A 16,803-nucleotide genomic window follows, 5' to 3' on the forward strand; every position below is an offset into this window, starting at 1 on the left:
TTCAAACTGGAAATAAGTCACTCAAATGATAGAATATTTGGGTTTTTTTTTTTTTTTTTTTACAAAAAAAGTCACCCTATTTTAATTCCTTTTGATTTTAACTTATCCTGGTTTCAAGTCTCTTTCAGTCTCAAAAATAACTAATACCAAGGTTTTAAAACAAAGCCACTTAAATTATCTCATTTATTGGACAATCACAGAGTGAATTAAAAATAGTTAGCATTACACACCACAATACTCAGAACTGTTGTGTTCTTTTGAAAATTCATCTACTTAAGTATAGTTTGAACTATGGATACAAAAGCCTCTACTTTTCAAATGGTGAATCTTTTTCAAGATATTTTAAAGATACTTTAAATCAGAAACCAAGAGCTGAGTTAATAAATTCTCAAAAATAACAGATTACAACATACCTCTCAAGTAGGTCAAATATCACATTAGTAATCACATTTCATGGAATGACAAACTGAAAAGTGCATTTACAAGGCAAGTCACTGGCTGAGCAAGGATTCCCATCTCCCGAGCTCAGAAGAGGATGTGATTTTGTAAGTTTCAAGTAGTATTTGTGAAGCACTGGAATATGGTGCCTGACAGACATGGAAAGTACTATTATACCTTACAAGTATAGTTTCTAGTGAAGAGTGTACAGAGAGCAGTGATTAGTAAACACTTAGCGAATTTGTCAGAATAAAGTAAGATTAAAATCAAACATTTAAGAATCAAACTTGAAACATAAGAAAACAGTTTGTTTAAAATAATTTGATAACAAAGATTTTTTACATGCTTTTGCTTTTAAAAATGTGTCCCAGACTTAATGGATTAATTAATTCTATTTCTCCACTCTAAGATTTGATGGCCCATTCTAAAGATAATTTGTGAATGTATTTGCACACACATCCAAAGTGTTGCCAGTCCATGTTATTCAAGCAGCATCGTCACATAACCAAATCTATAAGTTACAAGAAACATCCTGAAAAGCTGTTCTTGATATGACATATCTCCTTGTGCCTAAATAATTTATCTAAGCAATTCTTGAGCAAATTGCATCTGTTTAATGACACTCAAAGCCATGCTACTTTTGCACAGCAACTAGTAAGTTCCTCTTGCCTAATAAGATGATGTTATTGGTTATGTAAAAATAAGGACTTGCCAGTTAAGGAGAAAAATGTATTGGACAAGAATGTTTTGCACTGTGTTCTCATTTTATTAGCCACAAGGTGCTTGACTGGATTTTATACTATTAAATTTCTTCCCTTTCTGTTACTGCTGTCCTCAAGATTATCTCTCTGCTCAAGCAGAGTAGCCAAATCCTCCTCAGTACCGCTGACACCATCCTGGTTTTGTTTTGCACCCGTTTCTGGAATGTGCCTGTGAACACTATCTCATGCATCACCCTCACTGCGTACCAGGCCTTTCCCCAAGACCGGGGCCTGAGGCACAGCCCATATGGCCTCTGGCCCTTCTTAAACACCCTTTGTAAGATGACCCAAGCTGGTTAAATTGGATTTAAATTTCTTATTGATCTTCTAAAGCATACTATTCCCTTTGTCTCTCTAATATTTTCATATGAGGTAATGTACCTTATATGCTTTACTTAAACATATATAGGTATTTGATCTGTTACTCCAACCTCGTCTAGCAAATCAGTTACCTTATCAAAAATAAATACTGGTGTAGTCTGACATAATCAGCTTTTGTTAAAAATATACTGCATTTTATCTAATTTTCCATGTAACTTCTTGTCCTTGGATTGCCCTTTTCCTTCAAAAGGTGTTCAAAGATTTCACTTAGTACTGAGGTCAGACTTACATAATGATCCTCAACACAACATACTTATAATCCTCCGTCCTTGACTGCTACTGTAGGTCAGACAAAGCTGCATTTGTATATGTTGTTTATGTAGTTTACCTTAGCTGGGCTGGTCAAATATTCTAGCTCAGAACTATCTTCAAGAAAATGAAAATGCCCTTGGAAAATTCTGACTTTTCATTGAAAAGTCAGTCATCTAAACCCAGAAGCATTTTCATCTGCAAAATCAAAGATATTTCTATTATAAATGTTAATTTGGCATCTCACAGGAATTGCAGTTTGATTCTCTCACTCTGATCAAAAAAAAAAAAAGCTTTCCTGGGTATGCAATAGTCAAGAATTACTGTGACAGAATCCAGAATCACACACACCATCATGCTCAGATACAGAAAATTAATTTAGGAAAGGGCAGACAGAGAGCTCTTGTGTGCATTCTAGAGACGTATATGCCAAAAAAAATAGCAGAGGGAGCTGCTCCAATTGTGCTCTGGAAAAAAATTATTAGAGGCAAAAAATATATTTTTAGTAAAGTTGTCATAGTCCCTCATCTGGGTAATGGCAATGTCAATGATCCAAATGGATGAAAGGAAATTGTCCAGAGGGTTCCTTTGGGCTGCTGAAATGAAACTAAGGAGGGGCAACCTTATTTAAGTCTTGCCTGATACTGATACCCACAACTCACCACACACTAGCAACCAACTACTGCCACATTATTAAGCCTTGTGGATCAGGAGTTAATCAGGTTTCTGGAGACCGTACCTAGTATCTCTCTTGCATCTCACTAACTCCCCAGAAGATTAACATCTTTCCCTGGGAGAGAAATCATCACGGTTAGAGGCAATGGGAACACCCACCCCACCACAGTTCCCCTCCTCTGCTGCTGTTTTTGTGGTCCAGAAACCCCCCACAGATCCTCCGACACACAGAAGCTTCCTCTGGCTCTTTGGAGAGCAGAGCAAGCAGGACTGTGCAGAAAGGAGGGACAAGCAGCCCTTCCCTGGGAGAAGCAGAGCTGTGCAAAGCACTGGAATGGGAACTGGGTACCACAGGAGTTGGGGGGGGGGGCAGGGGGGTGGGGAAGACAACACAGCATGGAGAGATGATGATCCCAGCTATCTGAGGTGATACAGGGCCATGCATTAAACTTGTATTATAGATAGCACCACAGCCTGATAATTTTACTACTGCTCACCAGTCATTGACATATCATCATGATGTTTGTGAAGATCGAGTCTAGTTAACACAGCTTTAAGTCAGCTTCTGTGACAGCACTGAAGGTATTTTATTGCCTGGGACATGTATTGTGTGTGACACCTGCAGCAAAATAAGCATTTGACCCTCTGAAAGCTGTCCATCACCAATCATATCCTGGCTGGGATAGTGCTTTCCCCATGCCCCTTGCTACAGCTTACAACAATTCTGCAGAGACAGACAAAAATCTTTGAACCAGTATCAATTTCCATGAGATCCTCAGTGTGATTTGGGGATGTTTTTTCCAGAGTAAGAGAGAATGGTCAATCTCTGTAATTGTACTCATCTACGTTGGAGACAGGAGTTTAAGAAAAAAACAACCTTTAATAACTGGACACAGCAATTTTCTAAAAATGCTAAATTAGTTAAGTGTCCTCTACAGTCTGTTGTTGACAAACTTGAAGCTAATTATTATAATTGAGTACAAAGCCAATACAGTATTGTAAAACTCACTCAAGAACTACAGGTTGGCACAAAGAAAATTAAATACTTATTCCAGTGGTAGAGAACAGAGAAGAGCTTAGATGATGCGCTTTCACAGAATGTTAGCAAGCTAAATGAAGCAGAGGTAAGTAACTAGAAAGAGAGGGTTTAGCAAGTGTAGTCACATCAGACATAACCTGGAATAACTAGGCACATAAGTAGTTTTAAAAAAAAGAAGCTTAAAGATGAAATCTTTCTCAGATACTAAGCCAGCTATCTTTCCAGGGGGAATTAACTTGAGTGAGAACTTCTATGACTTTTCTAGTGTCAAAGGGGTTCTAAGATGTTAACTAATTAAATTCTTAGAGCTTAAATTCTGGTGTACACAGGGTCTTCCACATTATCAACTCTGAACTCCTGGACATTGCAGACTCTTAAATTTCATCCTGTATTGATTTCAGAAACTTGTGGCAGCTAAAGGACACCAGGTATTAGGAAGGTATCTGTTCCTCATCAGAAAAATATCAGCAATGGAAAGTTCATTACTTCCCTTAGGAATATTTTGCACTGGTTAGTCACTGCTAAAATATCTGGTTTGTGTCTTTTAGCACAGAATTAGATTATTGCCTGCATTAATTTAAAAAAACACCACAAACCACACTCCAGTATCATTTTTTCATGAAAAAGTACTTAAGGAGTTCATTAAGTCACTATTTTACCTTTTCCTTTATTTTTGGTATTTTGGGGGACGGCTGAGCAGGAGGTCTTTCTTACATCTTTCTCAACTTTTTGAAAACCACTTTAAAAGATGGACCACCACACTGGATATGGTATTGCAGCCGCAGACTCACTAGTGTCTAATACAGAAGCCCTGGCACACATGCTCTATTCTCTACTCACTGCACACATCGCTCTCCTCAAAGCTCAAGAAAAGCCTTGGCATTACACCCCGCAGGCACTGCAGGGAATTTTGGCCCTTCTTGCTTATTTGTTTTCAGGAATGCAACTAGAGGAAATATATTTGAATGATATGAACTTATCAGGCAACCAAGATATGTCTGTATGACTGCTCTGTCCTTCCCATGATTTAAGTTTGCATCATCCACCTGTTTTATCATTAGTGACTTCATAGTGGTGAAATTATTGAATATCAAGTTTTCTATTGACCCCTTTCAAACCTCCACTGAAACACTCACCAATTCATGGCAGTTCTCCACTGGCAATCACTATTTCAGATCTATCAACTAGCCAATTCTTAATCAATTTAATGCATGTCTTGTCAATACTGTAGCAAACTAATTTTTTATCCTAACACCATTCAAAATACCTTAAAGCATATTAAATGCAGGTCATTTTTACCACACTTGTAATTGCATCTAATGGGTAAAATTAGATACGTCTGACAAGATCCAATTTGTACAAAAACATTTTCAACAGCCCCATATGTAGGTTAAATAGATGTTATTGCCACTGTGTGATAGTTCTGCTCTCCCTTGAAAGCCACAGGAAAAAAGTTCCACATAGAGCCTAAAATGGTCCATCTCCAAGGACTATATTGCAGAGGCTGGAGAAGCTTTCCAATACCAAACACCAGAACACAAAAGTTTATTTTTAAAATTTATCTTTTGTGATTTTAAACTGATTTACTAGTGCTGGGCTGGTGGGGTTTTTTTTAATATACTTTTTGACAATTCACAATTTTAAGCCTTTTTGATAGTTAGTCCCCAGATTTCACAGTGAGTAGGGTGAAGCTAAATGTAGTCTAGCTTAAAATAATTAATTGAAAGTTTAAATAATATCTAGTGCAAGATAGCAATAATCTCAAATTTTGGCAAACCCAAAACATTTCTTTGATGTTTTTCTCCTCCCTATTTCTTTTTCTTCTTTTTTTTTTTTCTAGAAGAGTTTGACTTGAATCTCTCAGGCAGCTCATTTCCTCACACAGCTCTGCAAGCTCTATATCTGCTAAGAGAGTACACTGATGCCAGCCATTTCTGTACTGCAGTGTTACATAAAATTCATTACATACTCAAAAACATGACTGCTACTGCTAAGATATCCAGTGAGTTTAGCAATATGTTTTAAATATTTTAGGTTTCCACACCTTCTACAGGTTTTTGGGAGGCTTTTTGTTTGGTTTGGGTTTGTTTGTTGTTGTTGTTTTTTGTTTTGGGGTTTTTTTTGTTTTTTTTTTTAAGGTACCATCATTAATCTATTAGAGAACAGGCCATACCTCTACAAAAAAAAAAAGTGACTACATCAGTTTTATATGGGGAAAAAATAGCTGTGAAAAAAGGAAATAAACTGAGCATAAATTCACACAGAGCTAGGCTTTTGAATACAAATCTAGGTCTAAATCAACTAACGGCTTGTTTCCAAATACCATCACATTTTAAAGTGAAATCTGAGTAGCAGTTTTGAAATCAGATCTAGATTAGGAGTTGAATGCAGGAGTTGTCAGAGATGGGAAAGGAAAAGAAAAGTAGCAATCTCAATGAATGTGTTTCTTAATCATATCACATTCATGGAACAGCTACGCTTGCTTGTGCACTGTACAGCTAGTTTTGTATTATGAGCAACTCCTGACTGAAACCCCAATAGGTGACCTCTCCATTTGTAATGAAACACTGAGAATGAGAAAAACCTCATGCCCATTCACGCTGCACTGTACTCTTCCTCACCTCTATTATTGTCTGTATTTGGGTCAGTGCCAGCACTGGTACATGTAGGCAGTGTATTGTGCCAATAAATAGAAGGGAACAATGCCAAATTGAAACAAAAATATCTTTCATAATCTGTTTCCGGAATCTTTCACTAGAAACAAAGAACTGTCAGGCAAGTTTTAAGAGACTGGCTTAATCTCTCTGAAACTGATGCCTGAGTAGTACCTGCAACATCTCTAACACCATGTGAAAATAATCCATTAAAAAGAATTACAAAAGCATTTCATACTTCAGCCAAACATGGCAACGACAACAATACAAGGGTGCAGATTTCCTCATGCTATGGCAGATCCATTATTTACTATCATGCTGATGGAAGAAATAAAACCCTCCAAATGCATCTTGTGGGTCATACAGAAAAAAGCGGGGGAATCTGCTGCCAGACGCCTGGCACCCTCCAGTGCCTCGGCTTGAGCAGCTGGAATTGCATTACACTATCAGATTACCCTTTCCTTTATCACAGGCTCCATGAGTTCTTCAGGCAATGACTGCTGCACCATGAATATCTGTTCTAAAATCATACATCTTTCTGTGTGCCTGGAAGTGAGTGCTCTACCTTTCATTAAGTTCCCACATTCCTTTAGAAGGACAGTGAAAGAGAAAAAAGGCTTAGAAATTCTCATTATAGCTTCTCATCTGGAGTATCATAGCTTGGAAAAACTACGTCCCCTTCAAATCTTCACTTTACCAAAAATAATCTTATTTTTCCACCTTTGCCCAACTCTATTTCTAAACAAACAACAAAAGTCACTTGTCACACCCCACCCACCCACTGCCCCATGTCTCTCAAACTCTCTTCACCACAGCACACTGTTCTCACCCAACATACTTTTCTCCAGCACTCACAGGAAAGCCTTTTGCACAAAGAGATACAAGGAGTTTGGTTATCCTGCTCCAGACTTGTGTGATGATATGAGCAGTAAGATGAACTATCTCAACTGGAAATCTATCACTAGTTTTTTTTCCTCTATTTCTGTTTTATTTTTGGTAAGCTTCTCTGCTGATCTAAAGATAGTTTTGATCTCTTTCACTATGTATCCTCTATACCGTTATTTTCATCTCCCACTATTCCCAAACACAATACCCTGGTTTATGCATTTAAAATCTTAAATTTAGTATTAGAATACCTCACATTTCTTTCATTTCTAGCAGTATAAAAACTGATATTATCTTTGTTCAGTTTTTTTTGTTTGTTTGTTGGTTGCTTTGGGGTTTTTTTGGCTGATATGTACCATAATTGATTATCCTCAATTGCTCTTTGCATACCTCTTAGGAAACACTATATCATGAGAGGTTTTTTAACTGGTCTTTCTCCATTTTAAAATACCTATACAAAACAAAGGTCTAGCTTGCCAGCAGGGTGCTTTCCTTGGATTGCAGCAGAACCTATTCCTGTGCAATATGTCTCCCCATCCTCAATACTGAGCCCTCCACTTCTTAATGTTCTTTCTTCACAAACATTCTAGAGACTTCCAACTTCACCCAGCTATCTAGCTGTCCGTATAACACGGGTTACGCATTGGGAAGAGCTGCTGGAGAATCTGAAGTCAACCTTTGGACCAGTCTGCTCACAGGACTAGAGGCTCTCAGAGGATATATTACACTAAGCAAGCTTTCTATTAACAGGGCTCTCTTTCTATTACCAAAGGCTGTCCTGCTCTCACCAGCTCAGCATAGAGAGATGTAAAAAATGGGATTTTTTTAAGTCACTCCCAGCACCTCTTACTCATCATCTAACTGGACAGAAGCATAACACATTACTGAGTAAAATACTCTTCCACAAAAGCGCTAAACCATGTCCTGATCTTGTCAGACAGGTTTTGAATCTACTTCCATCTCTAGAATGAGTATGGTTTCTCACACCTGTACAAATAAATAATATAATTTCAATAACACATGGCACATTATCCTGTTGCTGTCAGCTTTGCCATGGGCTTCACACAGTACAGGTCACCTTGTTTCATGTTCTGTAGGGGATCCACACATCCCTGATCACAGTTTTGGCTGCACACTCATACTGCTGGGCTGAAATAGCTCTCTGGTCTGTCTTCACTGCTGCACCAACCAGTCCTCAAGAAACTTTAAGATTTCTCATTTTCTTTGGAGCTACTCTTCCTTACTGACATACACCCATCTCCTAATTTACTCTTTATTCCACAGTCTTCTGATAGAGGAAGAGATATTCTATTATTTTTATTAAAAACATACTATTTTTTCTTCTAAAAGATACAGTGAATTATAACTGTTGTGTCTGGTTTTGTTAGCATCTTTACAAACACAAACACCAGAATATGACATGTTGTTCCTCTAAGCCTTCCTCTGTGTTCATAGCTCATTCATCCTTCAACAAAATTGTGCAAGAAGTTCTTTACAGGATTTTCTCATAGGGGATCATATTTCCCTTTCGACTTCTCACTTTATAACTGTGAGAGCATCCTCTGAATCTTGGCAATGCAGAAGCTGGAGATTTGTCAAAAAACAGTCTCCACAGATCTGTGAAGTATTTTAACAGTTATTGTGCAGCTGTATCTATGTAATGATGAAATATCTGATCTGACTTCCTGAGAAAAATACCAAATAATTGTTTTCCTATTTGAGCATGGTTTTGGTGCACCGGCTACAGCCCTCAACCCATGTCACCAGAGGGCCATAGCAAGAATATTAATCTAGCCCGTGCTTACAAAGTTCTAGCAGCCATTTTTTTTGCTTTGCTTTCACTATAATATTTTAGTTCAAGCAGGATGATGTCCATCTTGTTTGAGAAGTCTTGTTCACATCACTTCCTTGCTACCCACTCCTTCCACCACCATCCTGGTCCCCAGGTCTCCTAGGGCAGAGGCACTACAACCATTCCTGTCCTCAGTATCTGTCTTCGTAGGTGCAAGTTAATTGTACCAAATATAATTGATCAAAGGTTTTGAGGCTTTTAAAAGCTTTCTAGCTTTTCTCTCTTCCTCTATGATGCAACTGAAGTAATTCATTTGATCAAAAGCAATTTGTACTTGTACTTCACTGTATTTAATCTTTAAAGTTTACTCCCCCTGCAGCTCACAAATGATTAGATTTGTGATGCCACTGGTGCTAGATTGACATTAGCAGCAAGGTGTGTAACTGCTGCCAGTTCCCATTCTTCACACATCTGTTTTCTGGAATACTTCTCAGACAGGCAGTGATGCCAAGGACATTCTCATGGAACACAACCTTTCACATAGAGCACCGAAATCCCTGCTAACTTGCTCACTCTTCCACATTCATTCCCTCTGTCAGTACCAGAGATGAAGCATTTCATACAATGAATACATTTCATATGAAGAGCTTGGAAGTGATCTCATCAGAGGCAGCTGGCATCAGAGGCTTTTTAAGGCCTTAAGGGTCTACACACAAGCAGGTCACACCAGTGTTTGTCCTTTCTAATGCAATCATTTCACTTACTCATGGCCAATGCTATCTCCAGTTTTGTAATCATGCTGAAGACATACCATATGCAGAAGTTCATTTTCTGCAGGAAAAGCAACCCTATTGCCAAGTCACAAGAATACCAGTTTTGCAATGTCCTGAAAAGTTTTTTATACCTTCAAATGTGTCAGAAAACCTTTTTGAATTTTATTGAGGTGTAGTTTTTAGATTACTTTCATGGTCATTCAGGTTTTCACAAGCTTCATGGTTTTAAAATTACTTTCTGCTGCTGACTTCAATGCATATTTATTACACAAGAGTTGATTATTTTTCTCTTTCTTTCTTCTAAATACATTTAGCATTGTATTTCCTAATTATGAAAATGGATGCCTTTCATAACCTGCTGGTTTCCTTGGTATGGATGATGCTAGTGTGTTTGGTTTCTTATATTTTTGCCTCAGGGGTTCAATTTTCTTATGCCCTTATATGAGATTCATTTCACCAAACTTTAGATACTTAATTATTAGCCATCTAAGCCTAATCTAATTGTTCAGATTCTTATGGTCAATAGAGAGGAAGAAACTCATCCTAGTTTCAATTCATTCCAATTAACTCCAGCACCACAGGATGAGACTAACTGTCTTGGGATTTGGCCACTTCTCTTCATTGATGAAAGAGTAAAACTGGTAGATTACATTTCTTTCAGCTACTCTACTATAAGGTGAATCAAGATAGAAGAGATGAATCCTACTAGTGATGGCAACTTTGAACCACACACATTTCTCTGAGGAGTCACATGCATGTCAATGCAGATTTCACTAGTGCAGTCTTTTCACTGTGTGTAACTGACTGCTATCTCTGACAGTGCACTTTTTTTTTAGCTGGTTGTATTTTGGTTGGGTTTTTTGTTAGATGGAGGGTTGTTTCTTTATTATAAAGCTAATATCAGGGAGGTCTTTTCCTTCTTCTCCTCTTTTACTGCCTCACATAGTCTGCATCTTCCAAAGATTTTTCTAATGTTAATTTGTTTGACATTAGTGTCTATGCATATATTCTTTTTGAATGTGAGTGTTCTTCTATCCTTTCACATGCCCCTTCCATTTTCAAGAGTAGCTGCATTATCCATGCATCAGTTATATAAGCAAGTTGCTATGTCTCAGATTTTTTCTTTGCACAGAGGTGTTATATTTGGGGTATAATAGGCTTCAAATAACTTAAGATGTCTCAATTTTCCTTCCTGCTTCAGTGAACTCAAACTAGAAGCTATAGTCTGCAAAAATCCCAGACGTCACACAGTTCATACTAGAGAACAAGCCACTTCTCAGTCTGCACCTACTTATACACAAAAAGACCAATTCTATTAACTCCCTCCATTTTGCTCACATCTCTGCAATGCTTCCAGTTTCAAATTTGAAAGCAGTAAATTCTTAGCCATATTCTGCATAAAAGCCAGAGGTAGTTTCAGAGGTAGTTTCTTGGGTCTGACACTACATTTTGCTCTAGAATCTGAAAGAGACTTTTACTGTAACAATGCACTAGTGTGTCCCTCCCAAATCAGAACATTCTTAGAACATTTAGTTTTTATTACCACCAATTTTCATCCACCCTCCCTGCTCTCAGACATGAGAATGACAAAGACAAATCTTTAGAAAATAGAGACCTCATGATGTGACTTTGTATGATTCCATTTCTTCTCAGTTGTTTAGTAGTTTTAAGTTAAAACACTAGCAGTTTGTTGGGGTTTTTTTTTTTGGGGGGGGGGGGGGGGGGGCGGAACAAGTGTTTTCTTTGGGGTTTTTTTCCTCTCTTTTAACCACTCCATTAAAACATTTGAAAGTAACATTAACTAGAGCAGCATTCGCTACTAACAACTAAGTGAAAATATATTTTACACCAGATGTAGTGGATTCTTCTCAGCTTTCTCACACAGTGCAGATGAGGTTGTCCTTACATGTTAAATCACTGTAGATCTCATGGTCTGTTCAGAAACAGACCTGTTATTCTAACAATTAGATCTAACATAAGCATGCCATGCACTTTTCAAGTAGTCTGCACTGATAATTCCCTATCCTCTGAAGAAAATTCTGTCATACATGAGAAAACCTCATTCTCTCTTGCAAGAATCAGGAGGAGAAACCCCTCTAAAAAAAAAAAACCCTCTCCTTTGGGTGATTCTAATCTGTTGTGCCTGCACTTAGGACCTGGAGATGTCTCTGTGCTTCACCAGCTCAGCCATGCACACACAAGCTATTGTATAAAGTAACCAAATAATCTCAGTCAGCTGTTAGCAGTAGCCAGCCACATGCAGAACTTATTCAGATAATCAAAGTTTCATGGTTTGCCTGCTCCTACTCAAACACAATGGAAATGTTTGCTCTTTAGGCTATCACATAGCTAATACCTTTTTTTAAGAAAAAAAAAGAAAAAAATAAAATAAAACACCACCCCTCTTCAACTTCAAGAGCTAAATTCTGAAGGTCTGTTGCTATTGCTATGCTGTACCCTATGCATAGGCTGTGTTTGAGCTGCTCAGCCTCACCGGCCACAGCAAACAACCCGCCCGTGGTTCAGCTCTAGGCTGCCTCGTTCAGACGTTTGCCAGCTATCTTGTCTGCAGTGGCCTTGCCTTCGCTGCTTGTTACTGGGCAGTACAGAAGACATCATATGAGTCAAACTCAGAAGAGACAGAAGCTGAACCAGGAAGGGGTAAACAGATTTAGACACTGAGTTTGGTGTCAGTGAGACAGGAAGGGAGAGTAGCTGTGCTTGCTGAGTGGTGAGGAGAGACTGGGACTGACTGGAAGAAAGGATGTTCCAACAGCAGTGAAGGGTCCCAGGGTAAACATTCCTGGGCATGTGAACAGAAAATGGAAGCCTGGAGATGTAAGGAATTGATAGAAAAATTGGTATATGAATGTCAAATTAAGGCATGCTAATGTGCCAGCATTGTACATGGATTAAAATTCTATACATGTGCATATACAGGCATGCTGAATTCAGTTTCCCAGCTTAGATGTTACCACCTTTACGAAATTATTCACGTCCTTTAACACAGTATGCTGTATGGTGTAGAACCTGAGACATGCGGGTGGGCTGTTCTGCCCATGGAGGGCTAAGGTGCAAATCTAGAAGCAGACTTACTGATAAAATGTTTTCCTATATCTTTTCCCTGTTCCTGAATTAGGCAGGCATGAATTTGGTTTGGCAGTAATTTCTGAGTTATGCTAAGAGGTTTACACTTAGTTTCTTCCAATTTTTAAAGCAACCTTAGTGCAAAAAGTACCTTTTTTATTACACTATTTAAATTATTTTTCCCTGGGGATGCAACCAGAGCAGCTGGAGTGTGCTAAGATTTCTTGCCAGCCTTAAAATGCTGTAGACCCACATCTGATATACTTTTGAAATGCCAGCACTGCACATGGATCAGAATTGCTCTTTCATGCTGCACTGAACCATGTGATTATGTCTGTAATACTATAAAGCAACTGTGTCAGTAAAGAGGAAACATTTATGGCATAGGTTATTAAAACAATGAAAAGTAGGCCAGTGCAATTTCAGTTCCTTTAAGGTGCTGAATAACAACTAGTTAAAGAAAGAAGATATAAATAATTTATTGCAGAATCAGAAACAACACAGCAATCATAAGAAAATTGTCTTCACTTTAAATTGTATCTCAAGAGGCTTCAAAGCAGAAACATTGCCAATGCACAATGAACACACTGGAGCAAATGTAATAGGAAGGGGACCTAGAGGACCTGTTGCAGCCCAAAGAGAAGCCATCACTCAAAAACAGCGTGTGTACATAGCAACCAGTTAAATACATCAGACACAAAAGTTTCATGACAGAAGTGGTAGTGGCAGCCTGTTTCAGCATGTATGTCCTATCCCTGATGTGCTGTGGGCTTCATGCAAGCATGGGAGGAAAACAGGAACCATTTTTCATGTGAGGTATAAAAGCTCCGAAATTATAAGGTTGCTTAGAAGTAAAGCCTAGCTCAGAGATCATCAGATTAGGGAGGAAATATAGAGTAATACTAGTCTTCAGTTACTTATTCTGAAAGAAAATAAAATAACAGAGCAGGCAAAACTCAATTTAATCAAATGCACCTTCCATTACAAGCCTGTATTTTTCATGCTAGGTCTGACAGCTCAGTTCAAACAATTCAAGTTGTTTGTACTAACAAAGCCAATATTTCCAAAGACTAAAAACCTAAAGTTAGGCTCCTACTTCCATTTTTGGCCTTTTAATTAGGTTTTCCTTAAGGGCTGAGAACAAAACAACTCTAATTGATGGTTTTCATACATTGCTTTTTAATAAGCAATAGCTCTTAACTGCTTGATGCTTTAGAGGTTACACATAAGGTCAAGAGTAGATGAGTAAAGGATTGTTTGGTGTTATTTGACTTTTACAGAAGCAAGTAGATTTAAGTTTTCCCTAAACAATTTGATCTCATGAGATTCCCACCTTGATCATGGTTCTGATAAGAATTTATATTAAAATCTTAATATTTTTTTTAAGTAGACTCAATTTTTCACCCTAACTCAGTATATGACCATGGATGAAGGAATCACACAATCTTCAAACAGATGCAATTTAATTTCTAAAACATATGAACACACATACAAACCCCAGACACTCTAGAATGACTTCCATGGCTGTAGTGTAGAGGACAGAGCAAGTTATGCAGCCTTCCAGTCTGTAGCCGTTAGGCTTAAGACCCGCTGTTATTTACTCATTTTTTACAATATTGCTGCAGAGCTCAAATCACTACTCAGTTTTACATTTGTTCATTTCTTTTTTTAGGGAGGTAGAGAGAAAGAGAGAGCACAAGCAAGGCAGCAATAGAAAGGAGCAGGAGGGAGAGAGAGGGATGACAATCAATAAATCAAGTTTTCCCTAGCAGTAAAAATAGCTGACAGACCTGCTTCCCAAAGAACACTGAAAATTACTTTGCAAGTAAAAGTAGCAGAGAAGTCAACTTGAGGGACTCACGGGAAAACTGTTATTGACAGATTTGAGGATGATATAATTGCTCAAGATGAATAGGTTTTTATCTCAATAAAGCACTTTTGGATGAAAAGACTGGAAAGACAGGCGCAAGACACTAGCACAAAACTTGTTCTTAACTTACATAATTTTATACAAAGGATCATTGACATATGAAGTATAAAACAAATGCATTGGATGCTGAAAATAAAGTATTACAGAGAACAACTTCTGTGCACTCCCAGTGATAAAGGAACTTAATATTTGATGAAGTATATTTTGCCTGTTGAAGAAATGCACTGATTTCACAAAAAGCTGAGTATGTTTTTAAGCAAATGTTTACTACTGTTCTTACAGAAAGTAGGTGGTACAGTTGCATCTTAAATTGTTTCCTGTTAAAATTACATAAGAGATCACACAGCAAACTGTAGATGGGAGCAGTAAAGAGAATAATCTAGCTCACATTTCCTCTCTTCCAGCTCCTACTGCATTTATGTATCCCACAACACATCCCCTTCAGCCATTCTGGTACCCTGCAAGACATATTTGGGGCACCAAGTGTTTTGGAGTTTTTTTGTTTGGTGGTGTTTGGGTTTGATGGGGGCAGGGGGAAGAATGAAGAGTTAGGTTTTAGTTTGAAGGGGGTTTTTTGCTATTGAAAAACACTAGACAAGACTGATGACAGGAGAACGTATGCAGCAACGGGTGCGTAAAGAGATGGTATTTTCGATATTTCCATTCAGTTAGATGACTCCCTTATGCTTTACAATGAAATTTCTTTGTGTAATAGAGAAGCACGTTAGTATCAATAACTGTATGGGAAATATTCTTTAACAAACTTCACAGATACCTAAAACCTATCTTAACACATGCCGGTCCACCTCTCACAACAACATTACCTGAATGGTGCAATCCTGTTGCCAGGCTCTTGACCAGCCCCTCTGCATATGGCGTAAGTATCTATCTTGGTTAATTGTATTTAAGGTGTAATCCAAAACCTGACATACTCAATGAAACACTTTGGTAAAGTCGCTTTCCCAAAGATTATTACTTTTAAGGCTAAAAGTTATACAATTTCTCCACAGTTGTGGAGAAAAGATCTTAGTTGCAGTGCTACATTTCTGAGAATGGCCACAAATACTGTGAGCTTAAAATGATGACATATGCTAAATAGTTCAGCCACATGCTGAAAGTATTGGCTATCCATCAGTGATATTTGAGCATTGAAATTATCTTAAAGATCTGAAGGGTAGGTTATGTTTCTCAACACTGCTCAAGAGCAGAATGTGGTAGGAAGCGATTTGCTTTAATCACCTCAAGATACTAAATTAAGACCTGAGAAAATAAACGAAGAATGAAATGAAAATGAAAGTGGAATTGCATCAGACTTGTTCCTCAAAGCCTTAATGAAAATTCTCCTTAAGATTCTTCCTGTCACTGAACTTTTTATTTGTTTGAATACAGGATAAACTGAAGGGTGATGACACAGATCATATCATAAATAACGATGAATTGACTGAAAACTATGACTTGTCTGCTCACACACCAGTGCCAGCGCCAGACAGAACAGGCTCCATCCAGGCTACAGGCAAGGAAGATATTCACGAAGGAGACCTGGGATTAGGAGGCTACAAACTCCAGCTTGAACAGCCTGCAGGTCAACCCCAGATGAATTCTTTGGCATGAACAGTGTAATGTTAATCACAAGAAATAAGATTAAAACAAAGAAAGAAAATATGCTAGTATGTGAACAAGAGGCTAGAAAATACACTAAGCACAGAAGTCAAATAAAACTTAGATTTTACCAACTAAATGCCTGCACCCCCATGAGAGAGCTTACCATCATCCATATACCTTCAACAATATGCAGGTTTTCCATTTTTAATAAAAAGGCATAGGGCACTGCCAGCCCACTGCAAGTCCCTGACAATCACATGTTGTCTCATGGCACTTGACTGTACTGTTCCCCACACACAGACACAGGCCTTTGAATGTTGCTTGTAGCCTTTAGTCAGCTGGAGTGGAAAGAAACAGCTCCTAACATAGTTGTGCTCACATGATAACAGCACTGTTTATACAGGTGGTCCTGAGCAGATCCACAGATATCTGCTACTCCAGTAGCAACTAGATTTATAAGGATGAAGCAGAAGACTTTGTCCAATCAGTGTGATCTAAAAAAACTTAAAACATGCATTGCAGCACCTCAGTCTTTGT

General features: G+C 38.1%; 1 protein-coding gene across 1 annotated transcript in view; it reads left to right on the forward strand.

Annotated features, from left to right (window-relative positions):
* The window catches only part of SLC9A9 (solute carrier family 9 member A9), a gene marked incomplete at its 3' end in the record, with an annotated part of 191,006 nt that extends 174,731 nt beyond the window's left edge, over nt 1-16,275 (forward strand). Inside the window, exons 15-16 of the mRNA XM_080349551.1 lie at nt 15,436-15,541; nt 16,054-16,275. Coding sequence (XP_080205677.1) covers nt 15,436-15,541; nt 16,054-16,275 — 328 coding nt within the window. The remainder of the gene's footprint in view (nt 1-15,435; nt 15,542-16,053) is intronic.
* Nucleotides 16,276-16,803: the final 528 nt, after the last annotated feature.

This window comes from Nesoenas mayeri (genome assembly GCF_963082525.1).
Source record: "Nesoenas mayeri genome assembly, chromosome: 9".
Taxonomy (NCBI): Eukaryota; Metazoa; Chordata; class Aves; order Columbiformes; family Columbidae; genus Nesoenas; species Nesoenas mayeri.